The following is a 19,538-nucleotide window of genomic DNA, read 5'->3' as shown; positions in this document are numbered from 1 at the left end:
GACTGAGCCACCAAGGTGCCCCAAAAAGACTAACCAGAGAGAATATGAGTTATAATTTTAAGTAAGAGAAGGAATTTTTAGACTTCTCTCTCATTTGCCAGCCAGAAAGAGAATGTATATCGTTACCTCAAAGATGAAAGACTCTGGGGAAATTTTCCCTCATAAGGCACACTGCAATGAGAGGCACCTGGGTGGCTCAGTCGGGTAAGCCTCCGACCGGCTCAGGTCACGATCTTACAGTTTGTGGGTTTGAGCCCTGCATCAGGCTCTATGCTGACAGCTCAGAGCCTGAAGCCTGCTTCAGATTCTGTGTCTCCCTCTCTCTCTGCCCCTCCCCCACTTACACACTCTCTCGCTCTCTCTCAAAAAAAAGTAAATAAATAAAATTAAAAAATAAGCCACATTGTAATGAATATCACCATATAAACAATCTAAATGTCTGACATTTGGTTGAACAAATACACATTTCACGATGCCGTTAGCAATTGTGACTATATATCTCATAAGAAATCTTCATGATATATTAAGTAAATACTATAAAACAGCATATACAATATTTCATTTTTATAGAAGAAGTTGTATTGGTCTATATACAACACAGAAGACAAAAAACCTGGAAGATTACTCATCAAAATGTTAATGATGATTATCTTTAGCCAGTAGAATTATCTATATTTTGCCCCCAATTAACTGTGCTTTCTGATATATTTTTTTTTAATGTTTATTTTTATTTTTGAGACAGACAGAGACAGAGCGTGAGCAGGGGAGGGGCAGAGAGAGAGGGAGACACAGAATCCGAAACAGGCTCCAGGCTCTGAGCTGTCAGCACAGAGCCCGACGTGGAGCTCGAACCCGCGAACCGTGCAATCATTACCTGAGCCTAAGTCAGACGTTTAATCGACTGAGCTACCCAGGTGCTCCACTGATATTTCTCAAAAATAAAATAAAAACAAACAGCAGGGGGGCCTAGGTGTCAGTTAAGCATCAGACTCTTAATTTTGGCTCAGGTCATGATCTCAAGGTTTGTAGGTATGAGCCCCATTCGGATTCTGACGATGTGGAACCTGCTTGGGATTCTCTGTCTCCCTCTCTCTCTGCCCCTCCCCTGCTCACTCTCTGTCTCTCTCAAAAGTAAATAAATAACATTTAAAAACAAACGAACAACAAAACCCCCACAAAGCCAATCCAAACTCCCCAGGACTCAGTGCTCAGTGCAGAGCCCCCATACTTCTGATGGGACTTCTCTCAATTGAAGGCAAAGAATCTTGTACCACAGTGAAAGCCTCCTCCTGCCCCCAAAAGTCCAGGAGCTGAATCTAGGCGAATGGTTGGGCAAGGTCCTTACCGGGCAGACCTAAGGAGGGTTAGGGCCTGTGGGGCCTGGCCAGCCAGAAGACAGTCTTGGATCCGCACCATGGCTTCTGCCCGTTGCTCTTCCACCGGCACCTCTGAGGCCGCATCAAAGGGAACCATGGAGTCCAAACTGAGCTCAGGATCCTAGAGAGGTTAGATTAAGGCTATGGAAACGGAGGAGGAAAACCCAGACAGCCTACCAGTGCACTACCCTCAAGAAAGATAGGGTTTCTGCAACTACCTACCTGGGCACTGCACTGTAGCTGCTCAGCCAGGGATGGCCACATAGCTTCTAACTCCCCTGCACTATAGGAGACATTATCAGAAGCAACAGGCTGATCTAGGACCTTCTTCTTCTTCTTTCTCTTCTTCCGTTTGTTCTATGGAGAAAGAATCATTGTTCGGATGACAGGAAAGCTAAACGGATTTTTTCCCATCAATGTCTTCTCCATTAATTCATTCCCTAGAGTTCTGAATTAATAATGAGTGACCACTCAAGTGACAAGTGACCACTGTGTGCTATTCATAAGCAAAAGGGATGCAACGGTGAGCAGTGTATTTCCTTTCCCTCGAGGAGCATACAATCTATTGGAGTCTTGAAACAGGTGAGTAGATAGGTAAATTATATTACAGTATAGATAAGACATAGAATATGGCTGAGCACAAAGTGCCATGGCAAAACTTAGGAACAGTCCTTAACTTATTTCTTGGGATCAGAGATTTCCCAAAAGCAGTTAGATCTTAAGCAAAAATCTATAAAATGAACAGATTTGCTATGAGAATAAGATACTCTTGGGGCACCTGGGTGGCTCAGTCGGTTAAGTGTCTGACTTTGGCTCAGGTCATGATATCATGGTTCGTGGGTTTGAGCCCCACATCGGGATCTGTGCTGACAGCTAGCTCAGAGCCTGGAGCCTGTTTCAGATTCTGGGTCTCCCTCTCTCTCTGACCCTCCCCGCTTACGCTGTCTCTCACTCTCTCTCAGAAGTAAATAAAACATGAAAAAAAAATTCTACCCAAAAAAGGGGCACCTGAGTGGCTCAGTCAGTTAAGCATCCAACTCTTGATTTTGGCTCAGCTCATGATCTCACCTTTTAGGAGTTCGAGCGCCGAGTCAGGCTCTATGCTGACGTGTGGAACTTGCTTGGGATTCTCTTTTTCTCCCTCTCTCTGCCCCACCGCAACATGTTCTCACACGTCTTTAATCTTTTATTTCATTTCAGGCTCATATTACAATCTCATGTATAGGGATCTGGGGACTCATATGAATAGCTTGAGTTATTCTAACAGTAACTAATATAGGATGAGATTCCAAACCTTCTGGCTTTTAATTTAGGGCTCTTTCCATCTCACTACAATGCTTCTGAAGTATAACCAAGAAGGATCACAGCATAATTACTAAACTCTAAAATTGTGAATTCCCACAATTTATGTGCTTAGCATATAGTAGGTATTTAATAAATGCTTTGTGAATGATTTAAGATATTTATGTTACACTGAAAATAAATGTAACAGAAAAAAGGAAACTATAGTAGACTCACATCAGCAACACCAACAAACCCTTTGCCCTCCTTAGTTCAGAGAAGTTCTAACAGGTCAGCTTAAGCTGCAGAAATATAAGGAGATAGTTCCCCGTCCTCTGCCCTTCCCTCATGGCTCTTTCCACACTGTCCACATCCCAGGGCTGCCCAGTACCTGCACCACCAGGTTCCCACGGCTCCGACAGAACCGCTCCAACATCTTGAGGAAGAGGTGAGTGGTTTCTACCAGGTCACGAAGGAAAGAGCGTGGCTGACATCTCTCATCAAACTTGCGAAAGAGTGCTAGGAACAGCTCTCGGTACTCCATCACATAGAAAATGTTGTCTAGGAATGGGGAAGAGAAAGGAATGGATGGATTGGTCTGGAAATTGAGGAAAGGGAGAGATGGATGAAGTTGGGACTGGAAAGAGTGAGATTGTGGTCAAGAGATAGGAAAGGCCAGAGCCAGAGACCAGGCCAGGGCCTCACTCTTGATGATGCGGCTGCTCTCCCTCACAGCCTCATCTGGGGACATGTCCATCTCATTCACTGTGGCCAGCAGCTCCTGATAGGCCTTCAGTGCCAGGTGCATCCTGTGAGATGAGGGAAAGAGGAGAAATGGAGGACAACTTAGGAAACTGGCTCAGGGAAACAGTACCACCTCTAAACCTTCCCCAAAAATGGTGCCCATCAAAAACAGAATGACCCAGGCAGTCCTTGCTCCCCAGCCTTACCACCTTAATTCCAAAACAGGAAAGAAAGTACCACCTAGAATTTAGGCACTCAGATTCCCAGCCTGGCAAGATGCCCACTTTGACCCCAGTTCTCATCCCACTCACCGACGTGCCCAGGAGGCAGCTTCCTTGCGGTCCGTCAGCATCATCTCATAGTAGTTGGTGAGGTTCTGCTCAATGAAGTGGAAGGTACGGACACTGAGGGTCTCAGAAACCAGGCCTGGCCGGAAGGAGGCAGCTCGGTTGAAGGCCATGAAGAAAGCCAAGGCCCACATGTAGTAGGTCTCATCATGCTGCTGAGCCTTCTCCCGCAACAGGTGATCCTAATGTCGAGGAGAAAAAGACCACCCTGTGACCCCAGAGCTTTCTCCCTGTCCTAGGACAATGGGACAGACCCTGGACACCACTATAACAATATTCTAGGACAGGAATTTCCACCCTCTCTTGTTCTCCTCAGGTCTCTCCACATTCCTCTCCCTTCCTCTAGGGCAATTTCTCTCAGCCTTCATAAAACTGTCCCAATTGGCCCACACCTTCTCAAATTCCTCACTATCTCTCACGGGTGCCCTATACCTTGCCCAACTTCTAGTCCATACCCTCCCATAGTCCTCAGCCTTCCACAGGCTCCTCCCCAGTTGCCTTTCTTACCCACCACTAGTCCCATCACCTCCCTATCCCATCCTTCTTAGGTTCTCACCTTCACTGAGCCCATAAGCCGGTTATAACAGTTCTCCAGGAACTCAGAGCAGAAGTCTCTGAGGAAGAGTCTCACATTGAGGGCAGAGCGGCGCTGAATGGACAACTCCTGGGCAGCCTGACGACGTTTAGGCACCCTTCGGGGCTGCTTTCCCAAATCTGAACTGTAGTTTTGGAGCTGAGAGTGTACAATGGGGGATCAGAATTACTCCTCACTACTACGCTCCCCCTGTAGCTCTTTCCACATCTCTAGTGCAACCATATTCTCAGAGGAAACTCTTAGAAGGTTCTCTCCCTCTGGTACAAAGTGAAGATATAGGTAAAGACAATAATGCCAGAGGCTCTATTTCTCCTGTAGCCTCCAACTTATTATTTTTTAAAAATTTTTTATTTTAGGGCCGCCTGAGTGGCTCAGTCGGTTAAGCGTTCAACTTTGGGTCAGGTCGTGATCTCATAGTTCGTGGGTTCGAGCCCCACGTCAGGCTCTGTGCTGACAGTTATCTCAGAGACTGGAGCGGTTTCAGATTCTGTACCTCCCTCTCTCTCTGACCCTCCCCTACTCATGCTGTTTCTCTCTCAGAAATAAGTAAAACATTAAAAAGTAATAATAAAATAAATTTTTATTAAAAAATTTTTTTAATGTTAATTCATTTTTGAGAGACAGAGAGAGACAGAGCACGGTTGGGGAGGGGAAGAGAGAATCCGAAGCAGGCTGTAGGCTCTGAGCTGTCAGCACAGAGCCTGATGCGGGGCTCAAAGCCACGAACCGTGAGATCACGACCCGAGCCGAAGTCGGACACTTAACCAACTGAGCCACCCAGGCGCCCCTAAAATTTTTTATTTTAAAGAGTATTCTTTTGGGCCTCCTGGGTGACTCAGTTGGTTAAGTGTCTGACTCTGGCTCAGGTCATGATCTCACAGTTTGTGGGTTTGAGCCCTACTCAGGCTCTGTGCTGACCACCTGGAGCCTGCTTTAGATTTTGTGTCTCCCTCTCTCTCTTCCCCTCCCTCCATTCACACTCTCTCAAAAATAAACATTAAAAAATTAAAAAAAAAGAAAGAGTATTCTTTTTTTTAAAGTTTATTTATTTTTGAGAGAGGAAGAGAGACACAGCATGAGCAGAGGAGGGGCAGAGAGAGAAAGGGAGATGATCCCAAGCAGATTCAGCACTATGAGCACCGAGCCCAACATGGGGCTCAAACCCATCAACTGTGAGATCATGACCTGAGCCAAAATCAAGAGTTGGACGCTCAACCGACTCCGAATGAGCCACCCAGGTGCCTCTCCTACGGTCTCCAACTTTCTAAGTGTAGGAACAGAGACCCTTTACTTCCAGAGATGCTTGCTAACCTTTTTTTTTTTGTTTTGTTCCTTATGATTTTATTTTTAAGTAATCCCTATCCTCAACATGGGGTTTGAACTCACAACCCTGAGATCAAGAGTCACATGATCCACCGACTGAGCCAGTCAGGTGTCCTGCTTGCTTATCTTTCTTAGGTAACCTTAGCTCCACAATATTCCCACCCCAGATGGGAGCATACTCACGTTGTGGAGACCTTTATGAAAGATGAGGTCCCTCTCCCCAATGGATTTCAACCCCTGGACAATGTAGGAGCCCCCAAATCGAGAATGTCTGCAGTTAAAAAAAAAAAAAAGTCCAGAGTGATTCCTCAATTCTCTGGAAGCTTTATCCCCATTCTCTTTCATCAGCACATCAGACCCTGTTGTAATTGGAAAGTGTTATCTGGTCACCACTATCTTAGCCTCGGGCCTTGGCATTCCATACTGATGGGATGGGAACGTGAGAAGGCAGATCCCGCCTCTCACCTGTTGCTTCGCTGAAGGGCTCGAGTCTTCTTTTCTGCCATCTCTCGCTGGCGCAACGCCTCTAGTTCTGCCACATCTGTGTTCCGCTCCTTAGCTAAGCGTCCCTGTCCTACTCCCGCCAGCTGTTCAGGGTTCTAGATTTGGAACAAGGAGGAAAGAGTAAGAAGGACTGTCATTCCTTAGTCTAGGTTCAGTCCTTGCAAGGATAGAAAAGGTGAATGAAATAGGACTGTTGAAGGTACCCCCTATTCAAGACAAGGCTACACTGTTTCCCACCTGCCACCAGATAATTCAGCCATTATTACAAGAGTGACGCTGGCTATATAGCAGAAAAGTACATGGGTGAAGGGACTAGGGAAACAGGCCAGGTGCTCACCTGGTCACGAAACATAAGGGAGACGATCTCTAGCACATGCAGGCTCCACTGTTGCTCAGCAGGTGAGCTGGCCAGAAAGAGAAGCAGGTCATCCAGGCCACTGAGGTGAATTGCCCAGAGAAGCTGGTCATGGACACTGGCGTCATCATCAATCCTCTGAGCAGTGAGTGTGATAAGGGAGGGAAGAGAGGTCATTCAGTTCCACTGCCCTGCCTTCAGGTTCTCCAACTCACTGCTGGACCAAGGTGCCCCCTGACCTGTCAGAGGGCAGAGAAGCTAGAAAGGGCAGCTCAACCTAACCAAGCATAAGTAAGCAGACAACCTCTCACCTTCTCCTGATCAAGGTCGGCTGGAACATGGAGAATATTTCTGACCAGCAGCAGGATCCGTTCAATCAGCAAGTTGTCTTCCTCCTGCCGTTCCTCCCAGCCCTAGTCAGAAGGACAGATAGAGGAAGACACTCCCTGTGGAAGGCAGGCGGCATCTACCCAGACTGGAGGACATAGGCCGAGAGGAGAACCAGGATTAAGAAGGAAGAAAAGAGGAGCACCTGGATGGCTCAGTTGGTTAAGCGTCTGACTTCGGCTCAAGTCATAATCTTGTAGTTCATGACTTTGGGCCCTGGATTTCAAGCCCTGCATCAGGCTGTGTGCTGACAACTCAGAGCCTAGAGCCTGCTTCAGATTCTATGTCTCCCTCTCTCTCTGCCCCTCCCCTGCTCACAAATCTGTCTCTCTCTCCCTCAAAAATAAACATGTAAAAAAAAGGTGAAAAAAAAAATGGAAGGAAAGGTTCAAGCACTCCGGAGGTAGCCTGAGACAATGGATGGCTCTATGCATCTTCAAGGACTGGGGCCGTATCTCCAAACTCTGCTGTCCTGACAATGCCCAGCCTGGCACTCTGCCCAGAGGAAGTGCAGGCAGGTACTAACAGTCCCCTGGGATCCTGGAAGGTGGAGACCCACTCACCAGCTGTAGCAGCTCATACAAAGTTTCACTGAGGACTCCAAAAGCCTTCTCACTGGCAAAGGCCTGTAAGATAGGGGAATGGATGTTAAGTGGCACCCATTCTTCCCTTCCCTACCACCCCCAACTTCGGCCCCAGGGACTCTAAAGGAAAAACTCACCTCTTTGTAGGCTTGCAAGTAAGCTAGCACCTGCAGAAAATGGTGACGGAAGCTAGGTTCTTTGGGCACACTGCCAAAACAGAGCAAGGCTGGTTGTGTCAAGTTCACCATCAGCCTGGGGAAACAAGGAAAGAGGGAGATGTTGTTACGTTTCCCCACCCGGGTCAAACACCAAAATCTAGCAGTTCACGGGGCGCCTAGGTAGCTCAGTCGGTTAAACGTCTGACTTCAGCTCAGGTCTTGATCTCGCAATCTGTGAGTTCGAGCCCCATGTCGGGCTCTGTTCTGACAGCTCAGAGCCTGGAGCCTGCTTCCAATTCTGTGTCTCCCTCCACCACTCACACTCTGTCTCTGTCTCTCAAAAATGAATAAACGTTAAAAAAAATAAAAAAACAGGGGCACCTGGGTGGCTCAGTCAATTAAGCATTCAACTCTTGGTTTTGGCTCGAGTCATGATTGTGGTTTGTGGGTTTAAGACCCGTGTCGGGCTCTGTGCTGACAAGTGCAGAGCCAGCCTGGGATTCTCTCTCTCTCTCAATCTCTCTCTCTGCCCCTCCCCCACTCACTCTCTCTGTCTCTCTCCCCAAAATTAATAAAACTTAAAAAACAAAAGCAAAAACAGAAAAACACCAAAACCTATCAGCTCAAACACCAAGGGCTGGTGCATGGTAAAAGTTAAAAAGCTGGGGAACCAACCTGATAACAGCATCGAAGAGAGGCTTGTCCTGACGGTGTTGGGTCAGAATGGGTAGAAGGTCACTCTGCAGGATCTGGGCTGCCCCCAACTGTTGCCGCACATCACGAGTGTCGTCCTCATGCCTCAAGTAGCGGATCAAATCCTTCACACTCTCTTCAGTGACAGAATAAACACTTACAAGAAACCCTGGAAGAACCTCCATCTTGGCCCCTGTGCTATTCTTACCCAGGACTTGAGAAATTCTACAGACCTCCTCGATTCAAGCAAGTTTTATACCTGTTTCCTCAAAAGGGTACTCACCTAAGCAATCTGGTTCTTTGTGGTAAGTGTCTCCCTCTAAGTACCCAAGGGCACTACATGTGGCTAGAAGTTCACAATTCATCATGTTCAAGTCCATACACCAGTGGACCAGCCACGAGAGATATAAGGTAGGTGGAGGCAGGACACAGAAATGATGAGGCCTGCAGAGACAGAGAAGGAAACCAAATCTAGGGTTCTCTCCCTGAAAGGGAGAGGGGAACAGAACAGGACCCTAACGCTCAGAGTATTCTGAACAAGGTCCTCAAATGCTTCACTTTTGTCAGAACCCAAAGTGCTAATCTTAGCTCCAGGAAAAGCTTAAACTGAGGCTTCTATCTAATCAAAACCAAGGAGGTGGGGTGCCTGGGTGGCTCAGTCAGTTAAGCTCTGACTTCAGATCAGGTCATGATCTCATGGTTCCTGAGTTTGAGGCCCAACATGGAGCTATCTGCTGTCAGAGCTGACATGGCTTCAGAACCTCCTCTCTCTCTGCCCCCTTCCCCTGTTCGTGTGTTCTCTCTCTCTCTCAAAAATAAATAAACATTGAACAACAAAAACAAAAACAAAAAACAAGGAGGCTCCAAGCCTAAGAATTAAGTACCTGTCCCCTACTCTAACTTAGATCTGACACTACGGAAACTTGTCTGTTTCGGAGTCAAGATAATACACAGAAAGAAAGGTTGGTTAGACAAAGTCATCACTGAGACTTTCAGCCTCAGAGAGCTCTGTAGCCTTTTAGAGAAGGGGGGGATGAGCTTCCCTCTCCTTTAAGGCCACCTCCACCTCCCATAGCCCTTCCACACACGCTGTTACAGCTCTATGTACCACAAGGGTTAAGAAACCCAGCTTTGACCATACAGTGATTTGACCTAGGATCTACCACTTCTAAGAGCCCTGAAGCATTTAAGACACTGGAGATGCATAGAGAAAGTTCCTTCACTCTCCTTTCCAATATAACTCTTAAATTTTGGTAATCTTAGTAAAAGCTAGTGTCTAACAGAATGGGTAAGGAAAAGATTTAACGAGGAACTGGTTAAACTCCCCATCACTCTCAAGAAGAACTATCTTCCCTTTCTAAAGCATGTTCCTTTTGATTAAAATCCCTAAACCCTCATCAGATAATCAAGTAGGCAGAGATTCAGAATCTCAGATGTTTCAGAACCTGACACTGATAACACAGACACACACAAACACATTGCATTCACTAACCTTTTAACCTGTGGAAAACTGGGAATACCCGTCAATCTTGTCCCCCTCCAGCACACGCAGCTACACTACACTGCTCTCAGCCCTTGGTTGCCTCCTCTAAAAAGACCTTTCCCTGTTTCAGACCTACCCCTAGCCCAACTCCACCCCTGTTCCCCCAAAGAAAATGGGAAGTATCCAAGGGACTAAGGTTTAATGGCTGATGTTATCTCCTTGCATTTATGTAATTGGTCTACTTCTCCAGGCTACCTGCTATCCTCTATCGCCCAACACACACACCTAGTCCTAATCTACTTTCTGAAAGCTCAGCCCAGCAAGAGTGAGCCTGTAAAATATTCACTGAATGATCGACTAGAAAGTCTAAAGGGAGATTTATCTTAAATGCCCTTTCTCAGGGGACCTGAAGACTCCTGAGACCAGGGCTCCAGTGTGGTAGGTATGGTATGTGAGATCTCTGATTCTCTCCTTAGATACAGCCAGCTTTTTTTTTTTTTTTTTTTTTTTTTTTTTNTTTTTTTTTTTTTTTTTTTTTTTAAAGTAGGCTCCACGTGGAGCCCAATGTGGGGTTCTAACTCACAACTCTTAGATCCAGACCTGAGCTGAGATCAAGAGTCAGACGCTTAGGGCGCTTGGGTGGCTCAGTCAGTTAAATGTCCAACTTCAGCTCAGGTCATGATCTCGCAGTTTGTGGGTTCAAGCCCTGCGTCAGGTTCTGTGGGGACAGCTAAGAGCCTGGAGCCTGTTTCAGATTCTGTGTCTCCCTCTCTCTCTCTCTGCCCCTCTCCCACTCATGCTCTGTCTCTCTCTGTCTCAAAAATAAATAAATCATAAAATTTTTTTATGAAAAAAAATAAATAAAAGAGTTGGACGCTTAAATGACTGAGCCACCCAGGCACCCTATCCAGCTTTTTCAGACAGATCATTGGTGTGCTTACCAATGAGCAACACACGCACACACACCCAGACTGAAGGGCTTCCCCATCTGCTCTCTCCAAGTGGCAGCTTAGGAAGCTGACAATAGAACAGTCTATAAAGATGATAAACTGGCATATACTCTTCAAAATAGGGCACAGCATCACACTCTGGCACTAAAAAGTGTGAAATGATAAAGTCTTCTAACAGGAGAGACAAAGCCACGTCTGCGAGGCTCTAAGAAAGATAACCTCATACAGTCCCAGCTCCCTTTCCCCTATATCTTGCCTCCTCCATTGTAGACCAATTCTATGTAAAGATTCATTATTTGTAAAATTGGCCCAGCAGAGTATTCAAACATCTGCTTTCAACACATCACTTTACCTGACAAGCAAAATTAGCAGAGGTGGTAACAGCTACCTGTTACCTGACTGTTAGCTGGCAACCAAACTAAGATGGGGGAGGGGAAAGGACACAGGAAAGGAGCAGTCCTTGCAGAGGTGACAAGGAAGACCTTATGTAAGAGACCCAGGACTTCAGATTCTAATCCCCTGCATTTTTGACAAAACCAGAAAGACACAGGCAAAGCAGAGGAAGAAATGGGTCAGGTTGACCTATTATAAAGCTTTCAGGTCACCAGGCAAGCTGGCAATCTTGGGCCTATTCACTAGAACTGGAATAAAAGCTCTCACAGGTGTTTCAGCTGTGGAACACACTTAAAAAATTAGCCAGGAACAGAAAACTTACAGTTTTCATTCATTTAACTAGAAGCTACTCACTCAGTCTGGTCTCATCTTCCCCTCCCAGACTACTTACAATTGTCTTACTCTCCTCTACTAAACATTGTCCTATGCATTTCTGAATGCACTCAATTTCTTTCATAGAGTTCGTTTCTACTGAACACAAAGAAGAGTACAAGGGTCAGAAGGAGGGATCAGAGTCCTAGCTTCATTGCCTCCCTCTCTATTCTTCACCAAATCGGTCAGTCACAGAAAGGATGCTGTGGCAGCCATGGAGAGGTCTTTTCAGAGATTTTTCTTCAAGGGAGAGCTCATGAGGGCGCCTGGGTGGCTCAGCTGGTTAAGCATCCAACTCTTGATTTTGGCTCAGGCTCTGTTGGGGCTCCGGGGAGGGGAGGGGCGGGGAGGGGAGGGGAGGGGAGGGAAAAGATTGTCATTCAGCTGAAAAGAATGGAGCTGGCTGACAGCTCCTCCAGGATCCACCTCAGTCCTATTGTTCCCAGGCAGACCCCCAGCTAATGATAAGCACAGGGGTCCTGGGGCCCAGCCATTTCCGTCCAACAAGGACTCCTCTATTAGGCAATCTTTGCTTCTGAGTTTCTCACTCGCTCAGCTGAGACTCTCGCTGCCCCCAACTTTGCTCCCCACTTGATCTAGCACAGACACTCCTAATTCCATCTCAGTGTCTGCTCCCCAGAGGTCCTGAACTGACAGATACCTACCCCACTTCCATTATCTAGTTATTGTATTGTGAAAATCCAGTTAAGTTACATCACAGCACGTTGTAAACTCCGATGGATAATACAAAGTTAAAATAAAAATCAGCGATTTTCATGCTTTGTGATTTCATGTACCACTATATATCTTCTCAAACTGGAGAAGCCATCATGACTGGTAAGGATATTAAAAATAGCAACATTAAAAATAAAAACACACTTTTAAAAAATCCCACTAACGTCTATTAACACCAATGTTTCATAAAAGAAAAAGCTTAACACACATATACAAAAAGTAGTAACTCAGCTATGTCCTTTCTCTTAAAGTACAAAAACAAGTCCTTATCAAGAGTCACATGCTCTACCAACTGAGCCATCCAGATGCCTCTGAATAAATTAATTTTGAATTAACAGATTATCATGGGTTATAACCTTTGAACCAATGAGCTCATTTTGGAGATTATAACCCAACAATTGAAAAAAGAGAAGTAATCATTGATATAAAAACAAAACCTCTTCCTAGTACATTCTAGTTAATATAATGCTTTTATAGCTTTAATTTCACTTTGACCCTCACAACAGTCCCTTTTTTTATTTTTTTAAAATGTTTTATTTATTTCTGAGAGAGAGAGAGAGCATGAGCAGGGGAGGGTCAGAGAGAGAAGGAGACACAGAATCTGAAAAAGGCTCCAGGCTCTGAGCTAGCTGTCAGCACAGAGCCCAACGTGGGGCTCAAACCCAAGAACCGTGAGATCATGACCTGAGCCGAAGTCGGACACTTAACTGACTGAGCCACCCAGGTGCCCTGACCCTCACAATAGTCCTAAGTGATAAGTACAATTATTTTCTATTTTATAGATAAAGAAACAGAGCCTCAGAGAATATATACTTAAGTAAGATGTTTATGAGTTATCTTAAATGGCAAAGTCTTGGAGACAAGCCAGATATCCCAAGTCTGGGAACAGCTAGGAAAACTTTCGAATGTTAATAAACAATATATCATATAAAAACTAACTGCAGGGCACCTGGGTGTCTTAGTTGGTTGAGCATATCTGGCTCTTAGTTTTGGCTCAAGTCATGGTATTGCAGTTCGTGGGTTTGGGCCCTGCTTGGGATTCTCTCTCTCCCCCCCCCTCACTCTGCCTCTTCCCTGCTCTCTCTCTCTCAAAATGGATACATATGTTAAAAAAACAACAACAACTGCGCACTAAAATTCAAAAGCTTAGGGGCACCTGGATGGCTCAATCATTTAAGCTTCCAATTTCAGCTCAGGTCATGATCTTTCTTTTTTCATTAAAAATTTTTTTTTTAATTTTTAATGTTTTATTTATTTCTGAGAGAGAGAAAAACAGCATGAGCAGGGGAGGCTCAGAGAGAGAGGGGGATACAGAATCTGAAACAGGCTCCAGGCTCTCAGCTGGCTGTCAGCACAGAGCCCAACTCGGGGCTCAAACCCACGAACCGTGAGATCGTGCCCTGAGCCGAAGTCGGACGCTTAACCGACTGAGCCACCCAAGTGCCCCTAAAAAATTTTTTTAATGTTTATTTACTTTTGAGAAAGCGAGAGACCGAGTGCAATCAGGGAAAGGGTAGAAAGAGACAAACATGGAATCTGAAGCAGGCTCCAGGCTCTGAGCTGTCAGCACAGAGCCCAACGCAGGGCTTGAACCCACAAACTGAGAGATCATGACCTGAGCCAAAGTTGGACACTCATCTGACTGTGCCACATAGGTGCCCCAGGTCATGATCTTTTGGATTGTGAATTTGAGCCCCGCATCTGGCTCTCTGCTGTCAACCCACAGCTTGCTTAAGATCCTCTGTCCCCCTCTCTCTGTCCCTCCCCTACAGGCACGCACATACACGCACATGCACTCTCTCTCTCAAAAATGAATAAACATTTAAAAAATGGATTAAAAAATGAACATTTTAAAAATGGGTGTTTAAAATAAATAAAGATAAAATTCAAAGGCTTCTATTTTTAAAAAGGCACATAAAGTAGAATGTTCACAATAACAACCACATAAAAATGTGAATGATCTGGAGGCACCTGGGTGGCTCAGTTAAGCATCTGGCTACAGTTCAGGTCATGATCTCACAGTTCGTGGGTTCGAGCCCCACATCAAGCTCTGTGCTGACAGCTCGGAGCCTGGAGCCTGCTTCAGATTCTGTGTTTCCGTCTCTCTCTGCCCTTCCCCTACTTGCTCTCTCAAAAATACACATTAAAAAATAAATTAAATAAATAAATATATTCAGGGACACCTGAGTGGCTTGATCAGTTAAGCACTGGACTCCTGATTTTGGCTCAGGTCATGATCTCGAGGTTCATGAGACTGAGCCCTGCATCAAGCTCTGTGAAGACAGTGCAGAGCTTGCTTGAGATTCTCTCCTCTCTCTCTCTCTGCCCTTCCCCCACTTGCATGTGCACTCTCTCAAATAAAGAAATTAAAAATAACTAAATAAATAAAGGTATTCTGGGGCACCTGGGTGGCTCAGTCGGTTAAGCATCTGACTTTGGCTCAGGTCACGATCTCCCAGTTTGTGAGTTCAAGCCCCACATCAGGCTCTCTGCCGTCAGCACAGAGCCGAGTTTGGATCCTCTGTATCCCTCTTTCTCTGTCCCTACCCCACTCGTGCTCTTGCACTCTTTCTCTCAAAAATTTTAATTTTAATAAAATTTTAAAAAATGTAGGCAGCCCTTCCTGCCCATGGGTCCTGTCCCTGTGCTTTAATAGTCACCTTTTTGCACCAAAATAATGATTTTTAAAAAATTAAAAAGAAAAAATACATAAAGGTATTCATTGTTTTTAATAATTGTGGTAAAATGGTACTTTTCAATAAAAACAGCAAAGGTAGCTAATGCTGTACTTCCAGGTTTTCCCTCCCATCTCTCTTTCCTCCCAAAGGTCTCCTTCCAACAGTTCTTCAGAAGGAATGGGGGCAGCTGGGCTGGCTGACTGAGAATTATTGTCCATTCACGGTTTCCACCCACGGAGATGCAGGAACCTGATGTCTTCTCCCAAAGTTTCCTCTGGCCTCTTTCTGCAGCCTTTCATCTTTGCGTTTTGTTTTGTTTTGTTTTGTTTTGTTTATCACAGTAAATGAGTTTTGAAGCAGCCCAAACTCTTGTGTTTCTGTGAACATGAAAGGTTAATCCAGATGCACAGACAAGAGAGTGGGGCTTCACGAGAGTAACCTTCACTATATCCATTCCTCCTGCAAAGAGGGAAAAGGAGAGGCCACACATACGATTTCCAAGCATGGGACAGAAGAAATAAACAACACAAGCCTGTAATTTTTCTGTTCTAATCAGAGCACTTTATTATACTTCCTGAATTTTCTGCTTTGAAAACAACTTCCCCCATGCTGCCTCTTTCACTCACAACAGAGACAAACCAGAAAGCCAGCACCATTCTGGCTTGCTAAAGAACCAATAGAAAAGAAGGAAATTCTCTCTTTTTTTTTTCAATAATAAACTCCTGGATAGATTTCTGGAGTGTTTCGGTTTGCTTTGTGAAATGCAATGGTCTCCAAACTTCTGGATTTCATAGATAGATCTTTATTTTTTTATTTTTTTAATTTAGGGAGACTAACATAAGGTTGTCAACTTTAAATTTTGTAACTTAAGGATACTTAGGAACACACCCCCCACCCCTCACCTATTGCTGATTATAAATGGGTCAGCTGCTGTGGAAAATAGGCAATTCCTCAAAATGTTAAACACAGAGTCATCATAAGACCCAGCAATTCCACTCTTAGATATTTATCTGAGAGAAACAAAAAGTACGGCCTCACGAAAACTTCTACATGAATGTTCATAGCAACATTATTTATAATAGTCACAATGTGGGAAAAAACACAAATGTCCATCAACTGTTGAAGAGATAAAAAAGCGGCATATCTATACAATGGAATATTTGACAATAAAAAGGAAGGAAGTACTGACATATGCTCCAATATGGATGAAACTTGAAAACATTATTTTCAGTGAAAGAAGCCAAACACAAAAGGTTACATACCGTATGTTTCCATTTATATGAAATGTCCAGGATAGGCAAATCCATACAGACACAAACTAGATTAGTGATATGGGAGAAGGAGAGGTGTAGTACTGCTAGTAGGTACGTACAGAGTTTCTTTTGGTGGTGATGAAAATATCCTAATGTTAGATAGTGGTAATGGTTGTCCAGCTCTGTGAACTATACACTTTAAAAGGGTGAATTTTTAAATTATATCTTAATAAAGCTGTTTACAAAAAAAATCCCACACAATTACTATATATTCTATTTTGACTATTTAAACACCAAAAAAAAAAAAAAAGAACCCCAAAAAACCCAAAACCAGAACACACACACACACACACACACACAAAACAAAAATAAAAACAAAAAAACTAAGGGGGCACCTGGGTGGCTCAGTAGGTTAAGTGTCCCACTCTTGATTTTGGCTCAGGCCATGATCTCAAGGTCATGATCAAGTCCCACGTTGGCCTCTGTGCCAACAGCATGAGCCTGCTCTGGGTTCTCTCTCTCTGTGCCCCTCCCCAATGTGTGAGTGCATATGCACGCGCTCTCTCGGTCTCTCTCAAATGAATAAAACAAAACATTTCAAAAAAAACTACAAATAAAATCTCAGGACAAAGTACAGTCCATTAAATTTTATAAACTTGAATTTATGAAAAAACATTCTATTTTACTTTCACATTTTATCACAGACAGCCGGGAACTTTGTCAAACATCTTACACCCAGCAGACCTAGACATTTATAGGGATGTTAGTTACTTTCCCCACTCAACTAAGTACCAAGTGGTTCACATGAAGCAATATTCCTCTGAAATTAATACTTGTAGGCCTCAAAATGCAAGAACCAAATAAAACAAAGGATAAAATATTAAATACACTTGCTATTGAAATTAGAAAATGAACTCACATTCTTGAAAACAAAATAAAACCAAACAAAAATTCTGCCCCAAACCAACTCTAAGAACCAGCTTTGAGAATCACTAGTATGAACAGAATGACTTTCGGCATTTGGATCCTAGTTCTGTCCAGTACTAAATTGGCAATCTTGGGTATGTGGCTTAACCTAAACCTCAGTTTCCTTGTCAGTATAGGAAGAAAATAAACGGGGAAGTTTGAATGAGATCATGCATGGAAAGCAGTGCTACTCGAAGCATGGCACGCAGACCACTGCTGGTCCACACACTGTTAGCAGTCTGCACATAGTACAGACACAAAGCATCCACACTTAGAACATCATACAGCAGGTGAGAGTTACTGTTTGTTGAATCTAATAATTTTTAGAAGTCTACATTCTGTACGTTTTTTTCATGTTATTTTTCTAGTAATTCCATTTAGTTCAGGTCCTCAGTACTCAACTGTTTCCTAACCTCTTTCCCTGCTTGTCTTGTTCTCTTAAGTCTATCCATAATATGGTTACCAGATTTGCCAATCTAACCACCTTGCTTAAACCCTTCAATGGCTATATAAAAAACTTCATAGTGATTGTCACTGTGGAGAATGAAGGAGGGGAGTCTTGAGTAGGAGAAACATGTATCTTTCACTTTAGTACTACTTGAATTGTTTATCATTAGTAATCAAACAGTTCCAGAATTTTACAAAAAAAAAAAGTGTTTTTAGAAAAGTACTTTGTATGTCACTTATAACTCAGTATACCTGGGTGGGGGGGGTGGGGGGAGAAAGAAAGAAGAGTACTGATGTGTAACAGCTTGGGGGAAGAACCCTACCTCATCCTTTACCAAGAGAGTTTGAGAAACACTGACACCAGGCACTTTACTGAATGCTGAAGCACAAAGTAAGGACTCTCAAAATATTAATTTCCTCTCTACCTACTGGACTCTACAGTCAATCCCTAAATGCTTATGTAGAGATCACAAGGTGAAAAGACAAATTTTGTGTGTGTGCTAAAGCAATTTAAGAAATTTAGTTACAGAAAGAAAACCCACCCGATATAGAAGAAACAACGTAAAAGTCAGTACAAGCTCTAATTAAGTGACATTGAAAAAAATTTCTGAAAAACTAGGCCTCTTTTCAGGTTAAAGTGGTCAAGAAGGTTTTTGTCAGAGGAAGTGTGATTACACCTGGGTCTTTGCTACACAGGATTCAGGCAGCCAAGAGGCAGAGGGGCATTTAGGCAGAGAAGGGCTAGAGCAAAAACAGAGCAGGAGCCACTCTGGGCAGGTGAAACTAACAGGAAAGCAGTAGAAATGAGGGGTTGGAACTGGCTTTATGGGACAACCTTGTCTTTGTCTACCAATTCAAGGATTTGGAACAAAAGCCAGAAGTCAGTCATTGAAGAGTTTTGAGCTGAAAAGCAAAATGATCAAACTGGGGTAGTATCATGTAACCTACTATCCTATCTCTGTGAGGTGTGTCAATCTTTTTCCTTTCACTGCATTCACCCTACAAAAGATCCCAACCTCAGATCAATCCAACCATCTATTTTCTAGACTCCTGAACTTAAATCATGACTCAGATTTGCCGAAGAAAACTAAACAACCCTGCAGAATGGTACACAACCACTGTGTAGTCTCCAACCTGAGCAGGACCCTCAGCCTGGCCCAGGAAATCTTTTTTAGTGTTCCTAGTTCATTTCCTCTTCTCGTTCCCAAGGAACAACTGTTATTAGCTTTCACTGTTATCCTCAATCCCCTCAACTCCACTGCTTCCTGGACCTCTCAGCTGGTGAATCTGCCCATTTCCTCTAGAGAACAACTGAGGTCATCAGACAAGGAAGAACTCTCTCAACTTTCTCTACCCAACCCTAAAAATGTACATATTTCAAGTGCCCACCCAGACTTCACTTCTAAATTCAAGCCCTCCATTTGTGATTAATCAATCACTCCCTGTCCCTTAATCGGGTGCTCCTCTTTTTTTAAGATTTTATTTTTAAAAAATAATCTCTAGACCCAACATGGGACTCAAACTTACAACCCCAGGATCAAGAGTAATATGCTCCACTGACTGAGTCAGCCAGGCACCCTGGTTGTTCCTCATTTCTCATCTGTTTCCAATCTTTTCATATTGGCCCATCCCCATGTAAGTTGCTTAAAGCTCTTCCATCTCAGGGAGGAGAAAACCCAACAAAAAACAATACCTTTCCTTGACACCATATTGGCTTCTCCTTCTCTCCTCCTTAAGCACAGATGTTCATAGGCCTTTGTCTTCAGTTCTCTTCCTGTCTTACACTACACAGCCTCCTTGGGCACATTCTTCCATTCCCATGTCTTCAACCACCATCTGTCAGTAGCCAGCAAGCCTGTACTCTTGCCATACTGAGCTCTCATGGTGTCAATCTCACGTTTCACTAATGAATAG

General features: G+C 44.1%; 1 protein-coding gene across 1 annotated transcript in view; it reads right to left on the bottom strand.

The window, feature by feature from the left end:
- TIMELESS (timeless circadian regulator) overlaps window positions 1-19,538 on the bottom strand; it is a 29,330-nt gene that overhangs the window by 7,183 nt on the left and 2,609 nt on the right. The window contains exons 2-15 of the mRNA XM_039216891.1: window positions 8,631-8,791; window positions 8,330-8,483; window positions 7,634-7,748; window positions 7,476-7,538; window positions 6,837-6,938; window positions 6,508-6,663; window positions 6,132-6,265; window positions 5,850-5,937; window positions 4,305-4,481; window positions 3,713-3,930; window positions 3,363-3,466; window positions 3,049-3,218; window positions 1,599-1,733; window positions 1,346-1,497 (exon numbers count right to left, since the gene is read on the bottom strand). Of these exons, the coding sequence (XP_039072822.1) occupies window positions 1,346-1,497; window positions 1,599-1,733; window positions 3,049-3,218; window positions 3,363-3,466; window positions 3,713-3,930; window positions 4,305-4,481; window positions 5,850-5,937; window positions 6,132-6,265; window positions 6,508-6,663; window positions 6,837-6,938; window positions 7,476-7,538; window positions 7,634-7,748; window positions 8,330-8,483; window positions 8,631-8,727 (1,865 nt within the window). The 5' untranslated portion in view covers window positions 8,728-8,791. The remainder of the gene's footprint in view (window positions 1-1,345; window positions 1,498-1,598; window positions 1,734-3,048; window positions 3,219-3,362; window positions 3,467-3,712; window positions 3,931-4,304; window positions 4,482-5,849; window positions 5,938-6,131; window positions 6,266-6,507; window positions 6,664-6,836; window positions 6,939-7,475; window positions 7,539-7,633; window positions 7,749-8,329; window positions 8,484-8,630; window positions 8,792-19,538) is intronic.

Source organism: Hyaena hyaena, unplaced genomic scaffold, assembly GCF_003009895.1.
Source record: "Hyaena hyaena isolate Hyena2069 unplaced genomic scaffold, ASM300989v1 scaffold_655, whole genome shotgun sequence".
In the NCBI taxonomy this organism is placed as follows: Eukaryota; Metazoa; Chordata; class Mammalia; order Carnivora; family Hyaenidae; genus Hyaena; species Hyaena hyaena.
This window is presented reverse-complemented; position numbering and strand designations above follow the sequence as displayed.